We start from the raw sequence: 25,168 nt of genomic DNA, 5'->3' as shown, positions 1-25,168 counted from the left end.
CCCGGGGACACAGGCTGGGCTGTGCGCCGCGCGCGTTCCCCGAGCGCCCCTACGCGGATCCTAGACGCCTCCTCTGCGCGGTGGTGTCACCCGGGCGCGCGAAGGGCCAGGCTCCGACTGTCGCCGGGATCCAGACAGCGTCAGCGACGCAGAGCCAGGCCGCCTCGGGGACTAGCAGACACCTCGGTTCCCTCCCAAGGCTGGTGGAACATGTTCCCGGAGACTCAGGTGCGGCTCGGGGTGGAGAAGTGGGGAGTCACCGGGAGGGGATGCCTAGGCGGTGGCATTCCGGCATCTAGCTGCAGGCCAGAGTCGCGTCTGCCTTAGCCTGTGTCCCACCTCTCCTCCGCAGATTCCGGGGAGCAGCTTTTGTTCCCCGGCACTCGAGGGGTTTCACCTGCCTGGAGCGCCTTGAGTCTGATAGATTAAAAGCCGCGCGTGGGGCGCAGTGGCACCGCGGCTTTGGGTACAACAGGTCTATGACCCAGTTCCTACTCAAACCCAACCCGCTGAGACAGGGGCTTTTTTTTTTTTTTTTTTTTTTTTTTTTTTTCCCTTTTTAAAAAAATGTCTTTGTTACTTTTGTTTTAGTTTGTATGACAGTTGCTAGACTATGTTTCCACTTCTGATCGTACTCAGCCAGCTGACCAGACTTACCCTCGCGTTTCCTCATTGCACAAAAAGCCTAAAGGATTCTGAACATGCCGGGGAAGGTAAGTAAGCATGGCTGCCGATGGGGAGAAAACAGTTCTGGAAACCAGGAGGGGTCTACTATACAGATCTCAAGCGAAGTGTGGTAGGGGGAATTACATGCCCGGGTGAACCACAGAGCAACAACGTATCCTTTGCTTTAATTTGTGGCTTTCTTGTTTAGGGTTGTGGGGCTTTTATGTTCTTTAACTACAGTATGTACAAACTTATGTTTAACACCTGGTTTGTGGTTAACTGAATTGAAAGTCCGAAAATCAGTGAGTTGCCGTTTCCTAGACGAAGCTGTGTGTTAGTTCTAAAGAGCAGGCTGCTGTTTGGAAAGACGGACAGGGAGGTCAGACTCCTGTCAGGACTTGTTTGTGAACCGCTGGTAGTCCCTGCACAGACAAGCGCGCTACCATTGAGTGACATCCTGCCCCCTAGTCTGGACTTGAGAGACCCTGTGCAAAGAATTCTTGTCTTGACCGACTTCCTCTGTAGAATGATGGGACGGGGAGGCGCAATGACCCTTCCGGTCATTTTTTCAAGTGTTAAGTAGTCTATATAAAGGCAGATGATTGAGAGATAAGTGTGTGGCTTGCTAGCCCAGAAATTTTCGGTTACAGGTCACAAGTAGATTGGTTCCTGCTTGCATTTTAAAAGCCTAACCTAGCTTTTAAGACCAGGAGGGGGAAAAAAAAGCGCCCTAGGCTCTCAGCATCCTTTTCCCTACTTAGTCACCAGCACTTCGAATTTACTCACACATTCCTGTCCCCTTTCAACAGATCCAGTTCTGTTGTTGGTTTTTCATTCTTTTACTCTCTGAGGGACCCACCACCCAGCTCCCAAATAAATACACTTATTCTTAGGTATGAATGCTTTGGCGTTAGCTTGGCTTGTTTCTAGCCAGCTTTTCTTAAATTATCCTCTCTACCTTTAGCCTCTGAGCTTCTACCTTTCTATATACCTTTCTTTACTTCCTACTCCATGGCTTGCTGTGTAGCTGGGTGGTTGGCCCCTAACGTCCTCCTCTCCTCCTTTTTTTCCTTCTCCTCTTTTTCTCCTATTTATTCTCTCTGCCTGGAAGTCCTGCCTGTCCTTTCTCCTGACTAGCTATTAGCCATTTAGCTTTTTATTAGACCAATCAGGTGTTTTAGAGAGGCAAAGGGTATGCTTCCCTGCCATGTGTAGCATGAATCTTAAAGGTCTTATTAATAAAGCAAACCCAGAGCCAAGAATTGGGGTGAATACTGGAAGATCAGAGAGACAGAACCAGCCACAGCTAACCTCGCCTGGCCAACTTCTCAGCTGATCTTGTTTCCTCAGACTGGAAGCTTCTGCGTCCTCATCTGAATGGCTCTCAGCTGAACTGCTGCTTGAAAGCCTGAAGCTTAACCAGCTAAAAGCTTAACCAGCCAAATGCTTAACCAGCCAAATGCTTCTAGTTTCTGGTCCTCACGCCTTATATATCTTTCTGCTTTCTACCATCACTCCCTGGGATTAAAGGCGTGAGTCACCATGCTTGGCTGTATCCTTGAATAGAGGGATTTCTGCCTCTAGAATGCTAGGATTAAAGGTGTGAGTGCCAACCTTTTCTAGCCTAAGTATCTAGTGGCTGTTCTGTTCTCTGACCCCCAGATAAGTTTATTAGGGTGCACAATATTTTGGGGAACACAATACCACCACAGCCATGTGGTGTGTGTGTGTGTGTGTGTGTGTGTGTGTGTGTGTGTGTGTTAGGAAAGGGTAATATGTTAGCCTAAAGAAATCAAATTCTGATGGCAAGATTCTAGGCAACTGGATGGAGAAAGTTGAAACAGAGAGAGGTTTTTAGAATGGAAGGAATCCTTCCTGTGCTTCCCAAGCCTTCACCTGTGGTGATGAGCCATGCTCAGTAGGACACAGATGCTGCTCTCTGGGATGATCGTGAGTACGTTCATTCACTTGACAGGCATTGACTGGCGTTACTGGCACAAACACCACAGAGTAATTTAAGAGTCAGACCCAAGTACAGAGCAGCCTACCATGTTTGTGGGAAATGAAAATGAGTCGGGACTCATAGATAAGCACACTGTGTGTCCGGTCCTCTGCCGGCTGCTGGAGTTGTAGAAAGGACTATGGTTCAAGAAATGTTTGTTCTTCTGGGCCAGGTGGGATAAACAGATACTCTCCTTAGGCACAGTAACAGAGGTAGGAACAGAGGACCCTGAAAATGGAGAAGAGTAAATGGCAGTTGCCCTGCTAGAAGAGTTATATGTAAGACAGCCAAAGCTTCCCATCTGCAGATGAGACAAAATGAATGGAAATGTTAAAGGCACAGTATCCTCCCCTTATCTTCAGTGGGTACATTCTAAAACCCTCAACAGACACCTGAAACCTCAGACTACTGAACCCTATGGATAAGCACAGCACACCACCAGGCATGGTCTGTTCAAAATGGCTACTAGATGACCAGTGGGTGGTGCAGTGGATACTGTGAGCAAAGGGATGATTCATATTCTGGACAGACAAAATGAAAGGCATAGGAGAGTTTATCACACTGCTCAGAATGGCATGCCATTTTTCTATTCCATGCTTTTAGACATCGGTTGACCTGGGGGAACTGAAACTATAAAAAGTGAGATGATGAGTACGGAAATACTACCGAAACTGCAGGTGGGGAAAGGAGCCCCCAGCACAGTTCTGTTAAAAGAATCTCAGGACACTGTTGAAACAGGAGGGTCTCGTCTAGAAAACATAGGGAAACAGAGGAGAAGACAAGAACGGATATTTGAGTAGTAGACTTGTAACAATGGACTTCATAGACAGCCAGCCTCTTAGGAGAACTCAGGAAAGAAAAACACGGGCTCAAAGGCCAGTACACACACACACACACACACACACACACACACACACACCCCGCACGCACGCGCGCGCGCACACGCACACGCACACATGCAGTGGTCGTGGTCGTGGGGAAGGAAGGTAGCAGCCCTCACTAGGAGCCCTGGGCACTCCAGGGAAGTTTGCTGCATTCCAAACAGAGGCAAATTTGACTGTGTTTCTTCTGCAATCAGGAGGAAAGCAGGGAAAAATCTGAGCTGGCCCTGAAGGTTACAGGTAAGGTTAGCCCCTCACAGAATTGATACTTTCACACTCAGAGAAGAGGCAAACTGCAGATCCAAGAAGGCACACTTAAGTGAAGTTCAATTACAGTGTCATGAATAATCCTAGATTGTATTCATGACATCATCATAAATATCATTTCAGGAAAAGTAAAAATATTTATAGCTCTTTTTCTTTTGTTTTCTAATTAAAAGTAGTTTTCAATAGCCTGGTGGAGAGGCACATGCCTATAATCCCAGCACTTAGGAGAATCTTTGTGGGTTCAAAGCCAGCCTGGGCTACATAGTAAGTTCTAGGCCAGCTTCAGATACATAGAAACACCTTATTCAAAAAGAAAAGTAGCTTAGTAAAGGGTCTTAGGGTAAGGTGGATGGGTATTTATAAGATGGATGATGGAATCATTGTCCATGAGAAAGTTGGCAATGTATCTTTTTGTTTTGTTTTTCAAAGTGAGATATGATCTCACTCTATAACCCAGGTTTTCCCACTTGCATGGTAATCAATCCTTGTTTAGCCTCCCGAGTGCCGAGATTGAGGTAGGAGCCATCACACCTGCTTGGCACTGTCTCTTTAGCCAGTAAAATGTAAAGATCTGAGCTCACCTGAGAAGTAGCCATACCCAGCAGGCTCATGAGGCTGAGCTGGGCAAGCTCTACGCTGTTTCCCCACTGGTTTCCTCTTTAGTCCTCTGCCAAATTGAGTTACACCAGCTTTTTCCTGTGAATTGCTTCTGCTTATAGAACTGAGGTCCAAGTTAAGGGCCGGAGAGATGGTTAAGAACACTTGCTGGCCGGGCGGTGGTGGCGCACGCCTTTAATCCCAGCACTCGGGAGGCAGAGCCAGGCGGATCTCTGTGAGTTCGAGGCCAGCCTGGGTTACCAAGTGAGTTCCAGGAAAGGCGCAAAGCTACACAGAGAAACCCTGTCTCGAAAAACCAAAAAAAAAAAAAAAAAAAGAACACTTGCTGTACAATCATGAGGACCCGAGCTCAGATCCTAACACCCACATAACAAGCCAGAAACCCCAAATATATATACCTGTAAAGCCAGTTCTGAGTTGGACATAAAGGAGGACTGCTGAAGCCTGCTGGCTTTAGACCTATCAGAGAAAATATAAATTCCCTGGATTCAGGGCAAAACCCTGCTTCAAGGGAATAGGCTAAAAGTGATAGAAAGGACACCAGATGCCCCCTTCTGGCCTCTGCATCTGTATTTACTACATTCTGCTCTCTCTCTCTCTCTCTCTCTCTCTCTCTCTCTCTCTCTCTCTCTCTCTCTCTCTCTCTCTCACACACACACACACACACACACACACACACACACACACACACACAATCTAAATAAATGAATAAAAGAACTTAGGTCCATTCCTGTAGTTATGAAAGGTACATTTGTTCGCATCATAAGTTTGGGGCCTCTCTTATGTGCGAGCAACCAGTATCTCTCCTTTTGCAGATCCTTCCCACTAAAGAAGAGAACATGAAGGTGGAAGGGATAGCTCACTGGTTAACAGCACTTGTTGCTCTTGAAAAGGAACTGGGTTTGGTTTTCAGCACAGACACAGCATGTCACAACTGTTTGTAATTCCAGTTTGGACACCCACTGGCCTCTGCAGGCACCTGGTACACATAAGTTCACCCAGGCACACGCACATACATATAAATTAGTTAATTAAAACACTCTAAAGAGAACATTATAGTAGCAGATAATTAAGTGAAGCATGTTAAAAGTAGGTTGGGGCTCAGTGCTGTCAGGAACTGCCGAACGTGACAAAATGTGCTGATGGGATGGGGCGGGGGGGGGGGGGTCAGAGTTGTTGAACTAAATCCCAGGGAAGGTGCAAGAGCAGATGAAAAGAAGGAAGTTCCCTTGGGAAAACAGCAAGCGCACGGGTAGGGGAGACACAGTGTGGCTGAAGTGCGAGGCAAGCTGCAGTGAAAACAGGAGGGAGGGTGGAAGGAACCCAGCCCAGAAAGACAGGGGACCACACAGGAGGGGACCACTAGGTCATCAGAAGGGCTTTGCCTTTATTCTGTGGGAGGTAGGGATGCCTTTAGGAGGTTTGGTTGGTTTTTTGTTTTACTATATTTTTAGTCTTGGTTTTTGGTTTTTCAAGACAGTGTTTCACTATATACCTCTGGCTGCCCTGGAACTCGCTCTGTAGACCAGGCTGGCCTCAAACTTACAGAGATTCACTTGCCTACACCTTCCGAGTGCTAGGATTAAAAGTTTTCACCCCCATACCCAGAAAAAGGTATTGTTTTTGTTTTTGTTTTTGTTTTTTGGAGACAGGGTTTCTCTGTGTGGCCATGGATATCTAGAACTTGCTATATAGACCAGGCTGGCCTCAAACTCAAAGATTCTCCTACCTCTGTCTTCTGAAAAGTTATTGGGTTTTTTTGTTGTTGTTGTTGCTTTGTTTTTTGTTTTTGTTTTGTTTTGTTTTTTGTGGGTGCTGGGAATTGGACCCAGATCCTCTGGAAGAGCAATCAGTGCTCTTAACCTCTGAGCCATCTCTCCAGTTAGAAAAGTTTTTTGGTTTTTTGTTTGTTTGTTTGTTTGTTTGTTTTTGCTTTGTTTTGTTTTTTAATGCTTTCTTTGTCTGGCAGGACGGCTTAGTAGATAAAGGTACTTGCTTACGCTGAGCCTGACAGCTGAGTTGACTCCTTGGTGGGAGGAGAGGACCACCTCGTGCATGTTGTCCTCTGACTGCCACGAACAGGCCGTGAGCATGCCTGCATATACACATGTTTGTGCACAAACATACATTGCACACGCACACGCGCACACACACACGTACACATGCACACACACACACACATCAACACACACACAAATATTTAATTTTTTTTTTCCTTTTTTTTTTTTTTTTCTCGAGACAGGATCTCTCCACATTTCCCTGGCTGTCCTGGAACTCACTGTACACCCACCTGGCCTCTAACTCACAGGCCTTTCTCTGCCTCCTGAGTGCTGGGATCAAAGGCGTGCACCACCACCACCACCACCACCACCACCACCACCACCACCACCACTACCACCACCACCCCTGGCTAAAACATTTCTTTAAAAGATTCTCTCTGGCCATTGTGTGAACATCAAGTTGTAAAGGGACAAGGAGACACTTGCAAGCCAGTGCAGGGGTGCTAGAGAGGGCGACAAAGACTGCGGAAAGTCCTCATTGCAGCTTCATTTGACAGCGTGGCTCTACAAGGAGACAGTGGACAAAGGACCAGGAATGTTGGAGCATCCTGGCCTCTCAGTCTGCCTTGCGGGATAAGACATCATATAAGACATCATCAGCTGTTCATTATCATTTCCCCTCGGTTCCACCGGTCTGTATATCATTATAACAGAGAAACTGACACCATGAATGGTCCGTGGTCCCACGACAGAGCACTAGCCCAGCACTGCGACACCCTGGCTTCAATCACCAGCACTGCCAGGAAAAAAAAAAGAGTAAGAAATTGACACCTTGGAATAGCGATGATAAAAGAAATATTATGGGAATCACATAAATAATTCAACTTTTTTTCTAATAGGCATAAATGAAAAAGCAAAAAGAAGCCAGGTGTGGTAGTATATGCCTTTGATCCCAGCTCTCCTGGTGGATTTCTGTAAAAGTTCAAGACGAGCCTGACCTACATAATGAGTTCCAGGCCACCCAGAACTACATAGGGAGAACCTGCCCAAGTAATAAATGAACTAATTAAAGAAAAAAATAAAATAATGAACAAAAAAAATAGGTGAAATAGATTTTTAATGTTTTTGATTTTACCTAATATCCACTATGCCTTTTCAAAGTATACACAATATATAACTTGCCTGTGCTCTCTCATCTATTTTTCAATATGAAATCTGAAATTCCATGAGTGCCTTTTATGTATCAGTTAGACTAGCCACTTTTCTAGTGCTTAGTAGCCATAATTGGTCGGGAACCTCTACATTGGCCAAGACAGATCTAGAAGAGTCTAACCTACTTAGATAGTTAATGTATAGAAAAAGATCTCGGGCAAAATCTGAGTATTCTCATGACACTAAGAATAATGGCCAGCCTGAGGTTACAAACTCACAAATCATATTCCCCCCGCCTCGGGTTTTTCCTTATTTTGCTGGGTAGCCAAGGCTGACTTTCAGTTCAAGCTTGCCCTGCCTCATCTTCTCACATGCTTCACCTTGTAATGTTTCCCATTGATTTCTCAGCAAATGTGGAGGAAATCCCACCGAGTGTTGTGGACACCTGTCTGGACGGTGGGATGAAGGGGTGGAAGGGGTTCTTCCTTTGGGATGGGCTGACAGCTCTAAGTTAATCTTCTGACTCGCCTGTAATTTTATAAATAGGAGTTTAGAATTCTTTTAGCATGCGCGTATATAAAACCTTCAATATAAAAGTGTTAATGTGGGGCTGGGGAGGCGGCTCAGTGGCTAAGCTCCTGCCCTGCAAACCTGGCAGCTTCAGTTTTGATCTGCATCAGCCATGCCAAAGTCAAGAATGACCACTCCTGGGCCTGTAACCCGGTCCTGGGAAGCAGAGACAGGTGGATTCTGGGAGCTTGCTGGCCAGCCAGCATCCCCCAAGGTATGAGTTTGAGGTTCGGTGAGAGACCCTGGCTCGAAGGAATAAGATGGGGAGTGATAGAACAGAGCACCTATCGTCCTCTTCTGGCCTCCTAATGCGTAGGTGCACCAACACGAGCTCACACATCACACACATACATACGCACACACCAAAAGAGCATACTAACTTATCATTAAAGCCCTAGGTTGGACTCTAGCACTAAAAAGAAAAAGAAAAGAAAGAGAAAGGAAAAGTAATAGGGAAACAACCTTTGGAAAGAATAATCTCATCTGTTATTTTCAGGAAAAAAATAATCACAAGGAAGGATAATTGAAACTCTTTTTTATTTTTTATTTTTGTCTTTATTTTAATGTGTATTAGTGTTTGCCTGCATGTTTGTTTATGTGAGGGTGTCAGATCTTGGAGCTACAGACAGTTGTGAGCTGCCATGTGGGTGCTGGGATTTGAACCGGGGTCCTCTGGAAGAGTAGTCAGTGCTCTTAAACACTGAGCCATCTCTCCAGCCCAGATAACTAAAACTTTAATAATTTTTATTTATGTTAATAATTTGGGGCATAAACAACTCAAGTATTGTCTGGAACTGCCAACATTTTCCCAGAAGCCGTTTTACTGATGCTATTTGAGAGGTCAATTTGGAAGTCACCCAGGAGAGGCCGGCACAGTTTACCCATATCGAGAGAATGCTTTTTTTTTCTCCAGTTAAAACAGGAAGTTTCTGCCTTACCTTTACTGTGTTTGAAATCCTTTTGTGTTTCTTTATTAGTCTTTACAACAAAAGAAGCAGCAAACGTCTTTATGCACCGCCGCCTCCTGTACAATAGGTTTGATTTAGAACTCTTCACTCCCGGGGACATGGAGAGAGAATGCTATGAGGAGTTTTGTAATTATGAAGAAGCCAGAGAGATTATCGGGGATGACGAAAAAACGGTAAATTGTCCGGTGATGTCAGTCACCTGGAAAGTTGCTTCATTGTACTTTAAGAAAGTGGTGATAAATGCATGATAGACCTATGTGCTTTAAACAAAATCAAAATTGTATACCTATTACCTCCTTCCACTTCTTAAAATGCTAAGTAAGCCTCTTGAAAGTTGGCTTTGTGCTTCACTAGCTTTTGTTTATAATAATTAGCAAATTATGGGCTCTGTGGTGATATTATGTTTAACCTTTTTAAAAATTAATTGTTTATTTATTTGAGACATGGTTTCTTTGTGTAGCCCTGGATATCCTAGAACTTGTTACACAGACCAGGCTGGGCTCAAGTGCTGGAATTAAAGGTGTGTGCCATCGTGCCTGGCCATGTGTTCAGTGTTTATTATATTAAAAAAAAAAAATAGTCTCAGGGCAGAGTGGATTTCAGTTCAAGATGTTATTTGAAGATAGCTCAGAAGCCATGGCACTAGAAAGCCCAAGCCCCTGGGTTCTGTCCCCAGCAACTAAGACATCATTGGAGTTAGTGCTTTGAGCATCGATCATTTAAAACAAAGCACAAGTTTTCCTCTTAGTGATCTGACCTTGATTGCCCACATCTATATTTCAACTGTTTATTGACAGTCTCCTGTGTGCCAGGCACTGAGGATATTACGTGTTTGGTTTTTGGGTTTTTGTTTTGTTTTTTTTAAGATTTATCTTGTCTCTGTATGTGTATATATGTGCTGTTCATCATCTGAGTGCTGGGATCTGAGCTCTGGTCCTTATGAATGCACAGCAAGCTCTCTCAGCCATTCACCAGCCTCTGGTGCTGAGGCTGTAAAGTTTAGGATTTTATTGATTTGTCTATGTAGTTTAAGAGAGGGATTTTTTTTTTTTCTTTTGAGTTGGGAGTCAGTGGAGATCCTCCTGCTTCTGTCTCCTGAATGTTGAGATTAAAAGCATGCACCACCATACCTGGCCTAAGCGGGGAGGGGGGAGGAGCACACTTTTTAAAAATTTTAATTCTCAATTTTTTTTTTTTACATATGAGTATTTTTTCTGCATTTATGTCTGTGCATTACATGCTTACTTGTGCCTGAGGAGGTCAGACTAAGGCTTCCCAGTCCCCTGGAGCTGGAGTGTGAGCCACACTGTGGCTGGTGGGAACCAATCTTGGGTCCTCTTGCAAGAGCAACAAGTGCTCTTAATCCACTGAGCAATCTCTCCAGCCCCCAATGTTGTTGTTTTTTTAAAAATCTCCATTAATTTATAATTCAATCCTGCCTGTTAATTTAAATAATACAGAACACAGACAGGTAACACTGTGCCTGCTGTAATACAGAATCTTCCCGAAGAATTCAAAGTGCTTCACTTCCTCTACATGTAAATAATGTCAGCTCCTGTTCTCCCTTCTCAAGCATCCTTCTTTGCTCTTTGCTGAATAAGAAACTCCCCAGGGATCCTCCAAATGCATAAGTGCGAGAACCTAGTTATCCATTCTTCCATAATCCTTCCCAACCACTCACTTCCTGCAAATATTTACCACATGCAGGAGGTGGGAAAACAAAGAAAATATTTTATAGTTGTGCCTATTGGGATTTAATGATGTTTTTCATAATTAAAAAAAAATATATTTTAAACTAGGTGGTGGTGGCACAAACCTTTAATCCCAGTTCTCCAGAGGCAGAGGCAGGTGGATCTCTGAATTCGAAGCCAGCCTGGTCTACAGAGTGAGTTCCAGGACATCCAGGGCTACACAGAGAAAATCTATCTCGAAAAAACAAGCAAAAAAGCTAAAATTGTTCTACTTTAATCATGGTTCCTCAAAACTCTTCGATTCTTTCAAAGCACATAGAACTTGAACTGCCTGAGAGATAAGTTTGCAAGTCAGTGAATTCAACCCTCCTAGCAAAGCGAGCCCTACCCCCCAGTGCAGAAAATCAGACTGCTTTCACAGATGACCAGCCTCCGCTGGGTAAGGGGAGACTAGCAGGGCATGGTCATGGAGAGCTGGGACCAGCAACCATCCCTTCACCAATTAGCCAGACAGCAGAGACAGCAGCATGAGTCACTGCCGCCAGCTTGAATGAACTGATGTCCCGACTGTGCCACAGGCCAAGAGCTTACCACCTCCAATCTAGGTCACCGGGAACAAATGAAATGATACTACATGACAGAAATCTGAAAGTGTCGTCTTTTTCCTTAGACCACGTTTTGGCGGGATTATTCGACTAAAGGACCGACCACACGATCGGGTAAGGGGAAGAGCCGCTGACATGTCAAGCTGTCCTCACCTCTCATCGCCATAACACATTTTAGTCTTGGTGTCTGAGCTTGGCTATTGCTCAATGTGCATACCAAGGACGGTTTCTCAATTCTATGCTGGGCTGTGGAGACAGAAGGCTACCTTCGTCTGTTTACATACTGAAAATCAAGTTTGGTGAGATCTTAGGGAAATGAGATAATGGCCTTAAAGGTTGTTTAAGCAGCTGGGCTAAGTTAAAACTTGCACAGAAGTAGGACCCTGCTAGTTTCAGCTTATAAACTAGTATAACCTTTTCTTTTGTTACCATTACAGATGAACAGAACACCTCTGGGAGGTAAATGAGATTGCTGGATAAGGCTGAAGTTAGGCTGGGGCTACAGTTCCAGAGTGCTTACCTAGCAAGCTCATGCACCTAGGCTTGCTCTCCAGCACCTGCACTCAGGCAGGCGCACACCCACAGTGAGCATGTAGCTCACATGGTAAAGTGCTTGCATAAGGCCTCAGGTTTGAGCCACAAACCTGGCATAAGATGGGTATGGTGGTGTACCCCTGTAATCTCTTTCTTTGGTCACCTCCCTCAGCTACATAGTGAATTCCAGGCCAGCCCAGACTCTAGGAGACCACACCCCACCCCGGGAGCAGGAAGAAGAGAATCACTGAAGATATATCTCAGTGGTTGAAGACACGCTTAGCATGTAGGAAAGTCTGAGTTCAATCTGCAACACCAAAAAAACAAAAACAAAACACCAGGAGGAGATTATTTAGAAGTAGGAGCTACTAGAGAAGGGAAGGCCTCTGTCTTACCTGTGTTGGCCATCTCAAGCTGCTTGCTTTTCTCTTTAATAATTTGATCCATAATACTTGTACCTATTTATGGAATACAATGTGGTATTTTAACACTTATATACAATGTGTGGTAATCAAACCAGGGCAATCATCATATCTATCACATCAAACATTTGTCACTTATTTGAGATGATAATACAAAAATCTTCTATTTTGAAATATCCAATAAATTATCAACGATAATTACCCCAACTTGCTACAGAATAGTAGAACTGACTGGTCCTATCTGACTGCCATTCTGTTCCTGACAACCAATTTTTTAATGCCTTCTATCCATTTCTCCTTCTAGCTGCATTTGGTCATTTATTTAATTAATTTTGCCTTTGATTTTTTCATTTATTTTAGGCACCTCCTGTAGGGGACTATTCCAAGGTTGCCTAATAAATGGACCAACATGTCTAGCTGAGCAAAATACATGTTTATCCCACTTACTGTTAGATATTATTCACATAATATGACCTGTTTAAGGAAATGAAATAATAAACATAATTAAGTGTCTAAGAAATGCCACCTAAGAGCTGGCAAGATGACTCAGTGGGTAAAGATGCTTGCCACCAAACCCAGGCTCAACTCTCAGGCCTCACACGGTAGAAGGAGAACACAAACTCTCAGAAATTGCCCTCTGACATCCACATGTATGTCATGACAACCTTCTCACACACAATATATAAATAATTTTTTAAAAAAAGAAGAAGAAAGGCCAGGCAGTAGTGGTGCACGCCTTTAATCCCAGCACTCAAGAGGCAGAGCCAGGCGGATGTCTGTGAGTTCAAGGCCGGCCTAGTCTATAGAGCGAGATCCAGAACCAAAACTACACAGAGAAACCCTGTCTTGGAAAAAAAAAAAAAAAAAATTTAAATAACAAATATCATTTACATTTGTTTAAGGTAGTTCTATGACACAAAGACCTCAAGATAAATTAGTATTGCTTGGCCATATTGTGGTACACACCTTTAATCCCAGTACTCAGGAGGCAGAGGCAGGCAGATCTCTGGAAGTTCGAGAACAGCCTGGTCTACAGAGCCAGTTTCAGGACAGCCAAGGCTACACAGAGAAACCCTGTCTCAAAAAAAAAAAAAAAAAAAAAAAAAGATAAATAAATCAATCAGTTATTAGTTATGAAATTCTCCTTAGTAATGTGTTAAATTTATTGAAATTATAGATGATGATTTTCAGTCATGCTATTAACTTATTTTACTGTTTTTTTTTTTTTTAAAGATGTTAACAAAGAGAAAATTGATGTTATGGGCCTTCTGACTGGATTAATTGCCGCTGGAGTATTCTTGGTTATATTTGGCCTGTTTGGTTACTATCTGTGTATCACCAAGTGTAACAGGCAGCCGTATCTGGGGTAAGTCAAAATAGCAACTTCATTGGTGCATTCTGTAGTGTTGTTTTTAAGTGGGTCAAACTGATAGCCATTTGTTTTGAGGTTTTTACTCTAGAATAATCCTAGATAATCAAGATGATTGCAAAGACAGTTCAAGGAATTTTCATGCACCCTTTGCTCAGTTTCTCCCATAAATTTCCAATTATGTTATCACAGTAGATCGGTCAAAACTAAGAAAATAGGACCAGAGATATGGCTCAGTCAGGAAACTAAGAAAATAGGACCAGAAATATGGCTCAGTCGGGAAAGTGCTTTCTGCACAAGCATAAGCCATGAGTTCAGGTCACCAGCAACTAGAAAAGCTTGATGTGGCAGCATGGGCCTGAACTCCACCTGCAGGGAGGTGGGGACAGGGGCTCCCTAGGGCTTGCAGGCCGACCAGCCCAGTTTAATCAACCACCTCCTGTTCAGTGAGAGACCCTGTCTCAAAAAACAAGGTGGAGAATAACTGAGAAAAACACTGATGTTGATCTCTCTCAATCTCTCTCTCAATCTCTCTCTCTCTCTCTCTCTCTCTCTCTCTCTCTCTCTCTCTCTCTCTCCCTCTCTCTTTCTCTCTCTCTCTCTCTCTCTCTCTCTCTCTCACACACACACACACACACACACAAACATTTGTAACATCATCATTAACTAAACTCTAAATTCGGATTTTGCCAGTTTCTCTGTTAGTGTCCTATCCCTGCCTGACACTACATTTATGACTTCCCAGACTCTAGGCTGACAGATGTCTGGTGTTTTAACATCCACATTAACAATCTATGATGATATTTCTAAAATTTTTAAAATGTATTTATTTATTTAGTATATATGTGTATGGCCACATGTGTGTCACGCCAAACATGGGCTAACGATGTTATTTCTAAGATCCTTCAAAAGAATACAAGGCCAGGAGGTGGTGGCGCACGCCTTTAATCCCAGCACTCGGGAGGCAGAGCCAGGCGGATTTCTGTGAGTTCGAGGCCAGCCTGCTCTCCAAAGTGAGTTCCAGGAAAGGCACAAAGCTACACAGAGAAACCCTGTCTCAAAAAAAAAAAAAAAAGACAAGAAAAGAAATCAAGATCTAGGTGTAGCTGCTCGGAGCTATAATCCCAGAATTTAGGAGAGAGGGGAAGCAGGATTCAAGTTCAATACCTGTCTGGGCTACATACAGAGACTGGTCTCAAGAATCTGGAGACTGGAGACATAGCTCAGTAGCCCAGCACTCCCTGGAATGGATACAGCACTCCTTTTGACACTGCTGCCCCATTATTTTCAAAAACAGAAAGTCCAGCAGTTTACTGGGTCATAAACTTAACAGATCTCTGTGGCCAAAGCAAAACAGTTCAGGGACCGGGGGGTCTAACTCGGTTGGTAGAATGCTTGCCTAGTGGCAGGAAGTCCTGGGTTCAGTCCCCAGCACCACGTAAGCCTGCTGTGGTGGCACGTGCCTACAAATACCAGCACGAGGGAGGTGGAGGCAGGAGGATCAGAAGTTCGAGATGATCCTTGGCTACAAAACAAACTGGAAGCCAGTCTAGGACATATGACACTTTGTTTTTAAGGATGGGAGGGAAACTGGCTTTAACCTATTATTGATACCTTAAAAATAATACAAATAAAATGATTACCAATTAAAGATAAATAGTACATTAACAGAGACTGATAAGAATTCATAGGGACCATAACTATTTGCAAAACTGTCTTGTTATGGTTTCTACTGCTGTGGTAAAAAGCAACATGAGGAGGAAAGGGTTGATTTGGCTTACAAATCCTGGCTCACAGTCTGCTGAGGGGAGCCAAGGCAGGAACCTGCAGATAATAAGCAGAAGCCATTGAGGAACTATGCTTATTGGCTTGTTCGCCCTGGCTTGCTCAATCTGCTTTCTTTATTTATTTTATTTACTGATCTTTTTTTATTTTTATTTTTATTATTTATTTATTTATTTATTTGAGTTTTTTGGTTTTTTGAAGACAGGGTTTCTCTGTGTAGCCCTGGCTGTACTGGAACTTGCTCTGTAGACCAGGCTGGCCTCAAACTCACGGAGATCCACCTGCCTCTACCTCCTGTCTTAGTTAAGGTTTTATTGTTGTGAAGAGACACCATGACCACAATAACTCTTTAAAAAAAAAAGAAAGAAAGAAAGAAAGAAAGAAAGAAAGAAAGAAAGAAAGAAAGAAAGAAAAGAAAAGATTTATTTATTTATTCTACACACAGTGTTCTGCCTGTATGACAGAAGAGGGCACCAGATCTCATTACAGATGGCTGTAAGCCACCATGTGGTTGCTGGGAATTGAACTCAGGACCTCTGGAAGAGCAGCCTGTGCTCTTAACCTCTGAGCCATCTCTCCAAACCCCACAATAACTCTTAAAAAAAAAAAAAAAGAAAGAAAGAAAAGAAACAACAAAAACCATTTAATTGGAGTGGCACAATTACAGTTCCAGAGATGCAGTCCAGTACCATCATGGTGAGGAACATGACAGAGCACAGACAGACGTGGTACCAGCCACATCTTTCCTTACAGGCAACATGACTTCAACTGAGACACTGTGCTGTATCCTGAGCATAGGAAACCTCAAAGCCGCCCCCACAGTGACACACTTCCTCGAACAAGGCCATACCTACTCCAACAAAGCCACACCTCCTAATAGGGCCACTCCCTATGAGATTATGGGGGCCAATCACACACTTCTCGAGTGCTGGGATTAAAGGCACGCACCACCACTGCCTGGCTCAGCCTGCTATCTCACAGCATCCGGGACCACCTGCCCAGGGCTGGCACCACCTACAGTGGGCTGGGCCCTCCCCCATCAATCATTAATCAAGGAAATGTCCCACAGTCTTGCCTATGGACCAGTCTGATGGGGGAATTCTCTCAGTTGGGTGTAGCTAGAGTTTTCCTGCCTTGTCCACAGTCAGAACAAATCTTTGTCACCTGCCAGTCCCACAGCCGCTCAGACCCAACCAAGTAAACACAGAGACTTATATTGCTTACAAACTGTATGGCCATGGCAGGCTTCTTGCTAACTGTTCTTATAGCTTAAATTAATCCATTTCCATAAATCTATACCTTGCCACGTGGCTCGTGGCTTACCAGTGCCTTCACATGCTGCTGGTCATGGCGGCAGCTGGTGGTGTCTCTCTCCACCTTCATTTTCTCTGTTCTCCTCTCTGTTAGTCCCGCCTATACTTCCTGCCTGGCCACTGGCCAATCTGTTTTATTTATTGACCAATCAGAGCAATTTGACATACAGACCATCCCACAGCAGTTGGGCTTCCCTCTTCTCTTCTTGTATCTTGTGTCAAGTTGACAAAAACTAGCCAGCACAGTTGCCGATCCTCTTAATGATTCCGTGTGGAGACAGTTTTAACAGGAACACCAGGCGCTAAGCAGGCTACTGGTACTGATGCTTGTATAATCCTACTCACATTCTCAAAGTCAACGAAGAAGCTCATGAAGGGGACCACATGTCCTTCTCCCACTGCTAGGAATTGAATCCTGGCCTCACACATGAGAAGCCAGTGCTCCATCACACGTGTGAAATGAGTGCTCCATCACACATGAAGCAAGTGCTCCATCACACATGAAGCAAGTGCTCCATCACACGTGTGAAATGAGTGCTCCATCACACATGTGAAATGAGTGCTCCATCACACATGAAGCAAGTGCTCCATCACACGTGTGAAATGAGTGCTCCATCACACGTGTGAAATGAGTGCTCCATCACACGTGAAGCAAGTGCTCCATCACTAAGCAATAGTCCCACCCCTAACTGGTTACGAATGGAAGGCATTTGTTCATTTTATTTTTTTATTTAATGATTTATTTATTTTTATTTCATGTGCATCTGTGTTTTGTTTGCATGTATGTCTATATGAAGATGTCAGATTCCATGGAACTGGAGTTAGAGACATTTGTGAACTGCCATGTAGGTGCTGGGAATTGAACCCAGGTCCTTTCGAAGAGTAAAAAGTGCTCTTAACCACTGAGCCTTCTCTCCAGACCCTATTTTAATTTTTATTTATTTTTTTTGGAGGGGGGAGGTGTGTTTCCAAGACAGGGTTTCACTCTGTAGCCCTGGCTGCCCTGGAACTCTCTCTGTAGACCAGGCTCACAGAGTCTACCTGCCTCTGCCTCTTGAGTGCTGGGATTAAAGGTGTGCACCACCACTGCCCAGGATTTTGTTCATTTTAAAATATGATTTTACAACCGTTCAAGTCTAAATGTAGACCAATATGAAACCAGAAAACTTTAATTATACTGTTTAAATTAATGGGATAAGACTGTTCATTATTTCATATCAGATATAAATAAAGAATGGAATAATTTGTAGAGGAAGAATACTCAACTGGGAACTAGGAGGCAAAGGTTCTCATGTTAATTCTGCTGCTATTTAATAATGGATCTTAAAGCAAATTCTCCCTGTCACTCCCTTTGTTACCTTTGAGACATTATCTCACTAGGTAACCTATGCTGGCCTCAGACTCTGTGTGTATTCCAGGTGAGCCTTGAATTAATAAATTCCAAATTCTGGAATTACAGGCATACCTCTAAGCCACTAAATTCCTTAATTAAAAAATTATGATTACTATTTTTGTGTATGTGCTTACATGTATGAGTTTATGTGCACCACATATGGGCAAGTGCCTGAGAATGCCAGAGGGCATTGGGTCCCTAGAGCTGGAGTTACAGGCAGTTGCGAGCTACCTGATGTGGGTGCTGGGAGCCAAACACAGTTCTCCGGAAGAGCAGTGTGCTTTCTTAATGGCTGAGCCATCTCTCCTGCCCTCCTTGAGATATATATAGATATATATTTAAGTTTTCCTCAGCTTTGAAATGAATGAGGAAAAAAATGATTCCTCTTAAAGTTTCATAATATCCTTTTCTTTTGCCAGTTTTATAACTTTGGCTGTTTGTTTGTCAGAATTATCATTTTAAAAGTTACTTATTTAAAAATAAAAATTCTTTACATGAGATCAGTAAATATAAAGGATACATTTCTCCACAACATTTAGTAGAGTATTTTTTCTGGGGGACTAGGGATTTAGCTCTGTTAGTAAAGTTCTTGCTTAGCATACAAAAGCCCTGAGTTTGATTTGTAGCACCACATAAACCAGGGGTGGAATGTGTCTACCATCCTAGCACTTGGGAGGAAGAGACGGGGACCAGAAATGCAAGAGCATCCTCAGCAAGATAGCCAGTCCCAGGCCAGCAGAGCACTCCCTCTTGAAGGCTTAAAGGAGATCACGTTGGCTCATCTGAGAGAATCACTTAGAAGTTATTTCTATTGCTATATGAGTGTCTCAAACGGTATTGGTAATGAAGATTAAAGTCTTCAAAATTTTTTATTCTAGTTTATGCCCACAGAAACAATTTTTTTTTAGTGTCCTGAGAGATCGCTCAGCCATTAAGAGTGTATGTGGTAAAATATCACCACATTTCGGCACGAATAAAATATTATCACAGATCTCCGTGAGTTGGAGGCCAGCCTGGTCTACAAAGTGAGCTCCAGGTCAGAGCCAGAGAAACCCTGACTCAGAAAAAAAAAAAAAAAAAAAAAAAAAAAAAAGAAAGAAAAGAAAGAAAGAACTGCTAGACTGGAGATAGCCTGGTCAGTAACATGTCTGCTGTGCAAGCATGGAGTCTGGATGGGATCCCAGCATCCATGTAAACAGGGAGCCATGTTGGCATGTGTTTATAGCCCCAGCACTAGGCAGACAGACAGGTAGATGCTTAGAGCTCTCTGGACAGCCAGGCTAGCCTAGTTGGTGAGTACTGATCTCCATGAGAGACCTGTCTCAAAAAAATAAAGTGAATCTCTGTGAGTTCAAGACCAGCCTGATCTACACTCTGAGTTCCAGGATAGCTAGGGCTACCTAAGAGACCCTGTCTCAAACAACAAATGAACAAAAAATCACCCCAAAATGGCTCCTGGGGAACACCCCCCAAAGTTGTCCTCTGGCCTCTGCACATGCATGCACATTTGCACACACACACACACACACACACACACACACACAAAAGAAAAGAAAAAAAACCTACGATTGTGGATTTGGTATGCACATTATATGTTCTCATTTGCAACTTAATTTTGGTATTTAATAATACAGTTTAAGTGCATTTCCAGAATAGTAGTTTACATAAAATAAAATTTATCTTCTTTTATATTTATAAGTAAGTTGTTCAAGTTCAAAATTCATCTCATTCACACGACTTTACAGTCATCTCCAGCTCCATGCCAGTGGACCCAGATACTCCCCATCTTCTGTTCAAGTCCCCAGCCCACCAGCTCAAGCTCACCACCATCCTACCTTCCACCTCTGTGAATTTTACTATTCTGACATCACATACGTGGAATCACACAGTATTCGTCTGACTTGTTAATCTGGTACAGTATTTTCAAAACACTGAGCATCTTGTAAACTTGCATTTGCCACTTAATTTATATTTCCTGGCATATTACTCTAAAATATGATTCCATCCTAAAATAACAGCAGTCTTAGACTAGCATTTATTTCTGAAAGGGATCAATGTATATTGTGCTGGGTCGAAACAGGATGTGATACAGTAATTTATGTGAAATCATGGGAGCTAACATGCTGCTGTTCAGATCCTGAGTACACAATTGACTAGGATTAGTCCTTGGACATGTTACTTACATGTACACCCCCCATAATAATCAAAGCCATCATGTATCATAGTTCCATGGGAGCAACGTTCATACAGATGTGTGAATAATGTCTTTTGGCATTGTGCAATATGGTGGCCCAGATCATTAAGTGCTTAAAATAATGCTTGGTGTATAGTACTAAGTCAGTATTAGCTATTATTGTTATTATTCATTTTTGAACTCAGGTTGTTCCATGCATTTGAGAAAGAGTATTCCTATGTGCCCTTGTAGTGTTTATGCTTTTTAAAAAATAGCCTCCAACCCAGGCGTACAGCTCAATGGTAGAGCATCTGTATAATACATGTGGGGCCCTGGGTTCAGTCCCCAGCATCTAAATGAATAAACAAATGAGTAAGTAAATAGTCCCCAGGGGCTGGAAGCTGTAGCTCAGTGGTAGAGTGTAAAGTCCTGAGTTCAATTACTAACACCACAAAACAACCAAACACAAAACCTGTTCAGAGCTTGTACTGATTATAGAGGCACTCAACATTCATATGTTCGTATGAAATTTAAATTGAGATGTATCATAAGTAAGTTTTTTTTAACTCAGTAAATTATAAAATATTAGCCAGTGAACCGGCCCCGGTCCCTGTATAACTAAGTTCTGCGGCCTGTGCACCGTGTGCTGCCCTTGTTCCTCTATGACACCTGCTGTCAGTGTGTTCGGGCGTTCTGAAAGTGAGGGGGGTGTTCAGAGAAGACATAGAGTGATTGCCATTTGGTGAGAGAGAGGGAGGGAGATAGATATATATGTGTGTGTGTGTGAGTGTGTGTGTGTGTGTGTGTGTGTGTGTGTGTGTGTATATACATACATACGTATGTATGTGTATGTATATGTATGTGTATGTGTATATGTATATGTATATGTATATGTATAGAGAGAGAGGGGGAGAGAGAAAGATTCCAAATCTAAACATTTGAAAGGGCTGGGAAATTTCAGTCTGGGGAAGATGGTGACAGGTGAATCCCGCAGAACAAAAAGAATAGAAGGCTTCTTTTCCGGAAAAGGTTTTTGAGAAAGCAGTAATGTGTTCCATCCTGGGAGCACAGAGGTGGCCAAAGCAGACACATTGCTTAAATAATGCAGAGCAGAGCAGGAAGAACCTGTAAGGTAGAGGAGCACCCATTGGGATGCCAGCATGGGACTCCCAGGGGAGGTCAGGAGTCTGGACTTGTCTGAGGGAGAAGAAGCTGTGGGATTTGATACCTGGTAGAAAGCTGGAGGACATATAGGGAGAGCGGGAGTTGAGTATTGACTTCTGGCTGAGGAGGAAAATGAAACTTGGATTTGGCAGAATAAAATAATATTTTATTTCAAAGATTTTAAAGACAGACGAGAGGGCCTGAAGAGATGGCTCAACAGTTAAGAGCACTGGCTACTGGTATAAAACAAAACCTTAGCCGGGCGGTGTGGTGCACGCTTTTAATCCCAGCACTCGGGAGGCAGAGCCAGGCGGATCTCTGTGAGTTCGAGGCCAGCCTGGGCTACCAAGTGAGCTCCAGGAAAGGCGCAAAACTACGCAGAGAAACCCTGTCTCGAAAAACCAAAAAAAAAAAAAAAAAAAACAAAAAACCTTTTTTTTTCCTTAAGATAGGTGAAGGAAGGGCAAGACAACAAGACAACAAAAGACAAGCCATAAAGATAAAGGACTTGAGCTGACATTTCTCCAGGGGGGACAGACAAATGTCTGACAAACACCTAAAATGACAGTGAGCATGCTGGAATTACACATGCCCATGCTACTGGGTCTGCCTTTTACATAGCTTCTGGGAATCGAAACTCAGATCATCAAGTTTTCAAGACAGCTCCCCAGACCTATGCCAACTGTCCCTTAGTGGGGAAAATACTATAGACATGCATCAGAGGTTGGTCAACGTGTCTGACTTTGTCGTATTACCCTTAACTCTAGGAGGTTAGATTATGCATTGATACTTTATAGTCAGCCAACTCCACAGTCTAAACAGCTCAATTTACTAACATTTAAATTGTAGTTTGAGGACTGGCAATATGGCTCAGTGGGTAAGGTCACTTGCCACCAATTCTGATGACCCAAGTTCAATCCTTGAGATCTACAAGATAGAGAGAACCTACTGAGAAACTTGTTCTTGGACTTCCACAAGCACACTGTGGCATATGTGTGTATATATATATACACATATGTATATATATATATATATATACACACACACACATATAAATGTAATTTTAAAAATTTTAACATAGTTTGCAATTCAGAGGAGAGGATGGAAAACCATAGGTTGAAAACGTCAGACCTGTGTGGCATTTTAGCTTTCACTGACTGATAAGGTTTTGTGAAATTGTTAATATTCTTTAGGTATGGTGGTACAAATCTACAATTCTAAGAACTCAGGAGGATTGCCAGTTCAGGATCAGTTACAACAGTGAGTTCAAGGTCAGCTCAGCAACCTAAAAAGACCCTTTCCCAAAATTTTCCAATGACTAGAGACGGCAGCTCAACAGTACAGTACTTCCCGACTAGCATGCCCGTGACTCTGGGCTCAATCCCAATATGAAGAGCAGACAGGAGAAGACCTGTGTTTTACTGTGGAGAGTGGAACCCAGATCTTTATACACACTGGGCTGCTGCTTTACTATGTGCTTGGCCAAGAATAAATGGGCTTAGAAAAAAAGCTGGAGAAAAGAAAAAGACAGCATTCCCGGAATGGAACAATGCCAGTCAAGGCACAGAGAAGGGGGCTGGGGCGGAGCTCAGTTGGTAGATCTCTTGCCTAGCACTTATGAAGTCAGCAGTTCAATACCCAGCTCTACATGCCTATAATCTCAACACTGAGGAGGTACAGGCAGAAGTTCCAGCTCATCCTTAACTACCTAGTGAGTTTGAAGCCAGCTTGAGCTACTGAGTCCCCTGTCTCAGGGGGAGAAAAAATAGAGCAGAGAGAAAAAGGGAGTCTCAGAATTCTGTATAATTAACCAAAAAGAAAGCCATGAAAAATACAATGAATCCAGGATAAGGGAGGCTTTGCAAAGAGGGTTCAGGAGTTACGTAATCATGGAAAGCAGGCCATGTCTAGATTACGTGACAGAAATACTACTTGGGAAGGTCAGGGGTCAACCAGGCAACAAGACTCAAGAGACATGCCACCTTACAACAAAGCCTGGATTTGATTTCCAGAGCAGGAGGAAGAGGGATTCACCCTGCTGGAAGCATTACATCAAACATCCTACTCAGTGCACACCAGCAACTCTGTTGAAGTAGCTCTATTACCCCATTTTAGAGAGGAGGAAACTGAGTCAGAGAGCTTAACTTTGATCACAGGATGACAGAGTTCAGTTTCTGACTAACGTCTGACTTCAGTGCTTCTCTGTGTCGCCCTGGCTGTCCTGGAACTCACTCTGTAAACTAGGGTGGCCTCAAACTCACAGATCCACCTGTCTCTGCCTCCCGAGTGCTGGGATTAAAGGAGTGTGCCACCACTGCCTGGCTTCTAGAATTTTTAATGTCATTACCCCAGAAATTCACTTCTCTTAAACTAAAATGTCATCTCTCTGTTTAGTTCTTCAGCTGTCTACACAAGAAGGACCAGACACACACCCTCCATCATTTTCAGAAGCCCGGAGGAGGCTGTCTTGCCTTCATCGCCACCTCTAGAGGACGCAGGACCACCTTCCTATGAACAGGCAGTAGCACTGACCAGAAAACACAGTGTCTCACCACCACCTCCATATCCTGGACCAGCAAAAGGGTTCCGGGTATTTAAAAAGTCTATGTCACTCCCGACTCATTAAGCCCACCTTGCCACCTTGCTGTAAGACATTCATGTGGTTTGAGATTTGTTCTCCCTGAAACAAAAAAGATTTGCCCGTTCAGCTTTTTATAACAAACTGCACGGAATGAAGGAGCAATACACACTGAACAGAATTCATCCCAGTTCTGCTTTCGGCTCGGACCCGGACTGGATCTCTACCATCTTGGTAAGAGACTTGAACTTCATTTCCTCGAAGTTAAGAAGAAAGTGCCTTTGTGCAATGTATGTTGTGCTGGTTCAAAAGTCTGCTGTAGCTGGGTAATGTGATGAATGCCTATAATCCCCACACCAGGAGGCTGACTTGCGAAGGATGAGAGTTCAAGGCCAGCCTGGGCCCTGTCAAGACCCTGTCTCAAAACAAGACAAAGTTTGTTAATAATTAGAACGAGCAAACTAGGAACCATCAATCATTAATTTAATGTCAAATCATGCTATTGGCTCTTCTCTTTATTAGGATTTCTTTTTGGCTGAAAACACTACACAGAATTTGACATTTTGGTGTACATCTGTGACCTTGATATAATCACTTGCTTTTCTGATTTAATTGGTGCAGAGCGTCCACCAAATTTGCAGGTCTTAGTTTTTCCCTTGCTATCAATCATGCTTTCATGTGGTAAGAGGTGCCAAGAGGGTTTTGTTGTTGTTCCTAGAAATTACTACTCATGGGTTTGGGAGACACCTCACTTGGAAAAGTGCTTGCCATGCAAACGTAAGGATCTGAGTTCAATCCTCAGTACCCTGGTTTGAAACAAACAAAACCACAAAACAACAACAGAAACCATGAGTACTTGATACATACCTACAATCCCAGCATTGGGTAGAAGGACATAGGAGGCCCCCTGGCGTTGGTAGCTAGCCACTGTAGCTGAACCAGGAACCTCCAAGTTCAATGAGAAACTGTCTCAAAAATTAAGGTGGAGCCAGTGAGGTGGTGCATTTACCTTTAATC

General features: G+C 43.3%; 1 protein-coding gene across 1 annotated transcript; it reads left to right on the top strand.

Annotated features, from left to right (window-relative positions):
• On the top strand, window positions 1–25,168 carry Prrg4 (proline rich and Gla domain 4). The gene is made up of 6 exons (XM_028877844.2): window positions 1–228; window positions 592–713; window positions 9,134–9,297; window positions 11,486–11,534; window positions 13,610–13,742; window positions 23,968–25,168. Exons 2-6 carry the CDS (start codon window positions 614–616, stop codon window positions 24,197–24,199), a joined length of 678 nt encoding a protein of 225 aa, XP_028733677.1. The 5' UTR covers window positions 1–228; window positions 592–613; the 3' UTR covers window positions 24,200–25,168.

This window comes from Peromyscus leucopus, chromosome 4 (genome assembly GCF_004664715.2).
Source record: "Peromyscus leucopus breed LL Stock chromosome 4, UCI_PerLeu_2.1, whole genome shotgun sequence".
Classification (NCBI taxonomy): Eukaryota; Metazoa; Chordata; class Mammalia; order Rodentia; family Cricetidae; genus Peromyscus; species Peromyscus leucopus.
The sequence above is the reverse complement of the archived record's forward strand: the minus strand, read 5'-3'. Positions and strand labels throughout refer to the sequence as shown.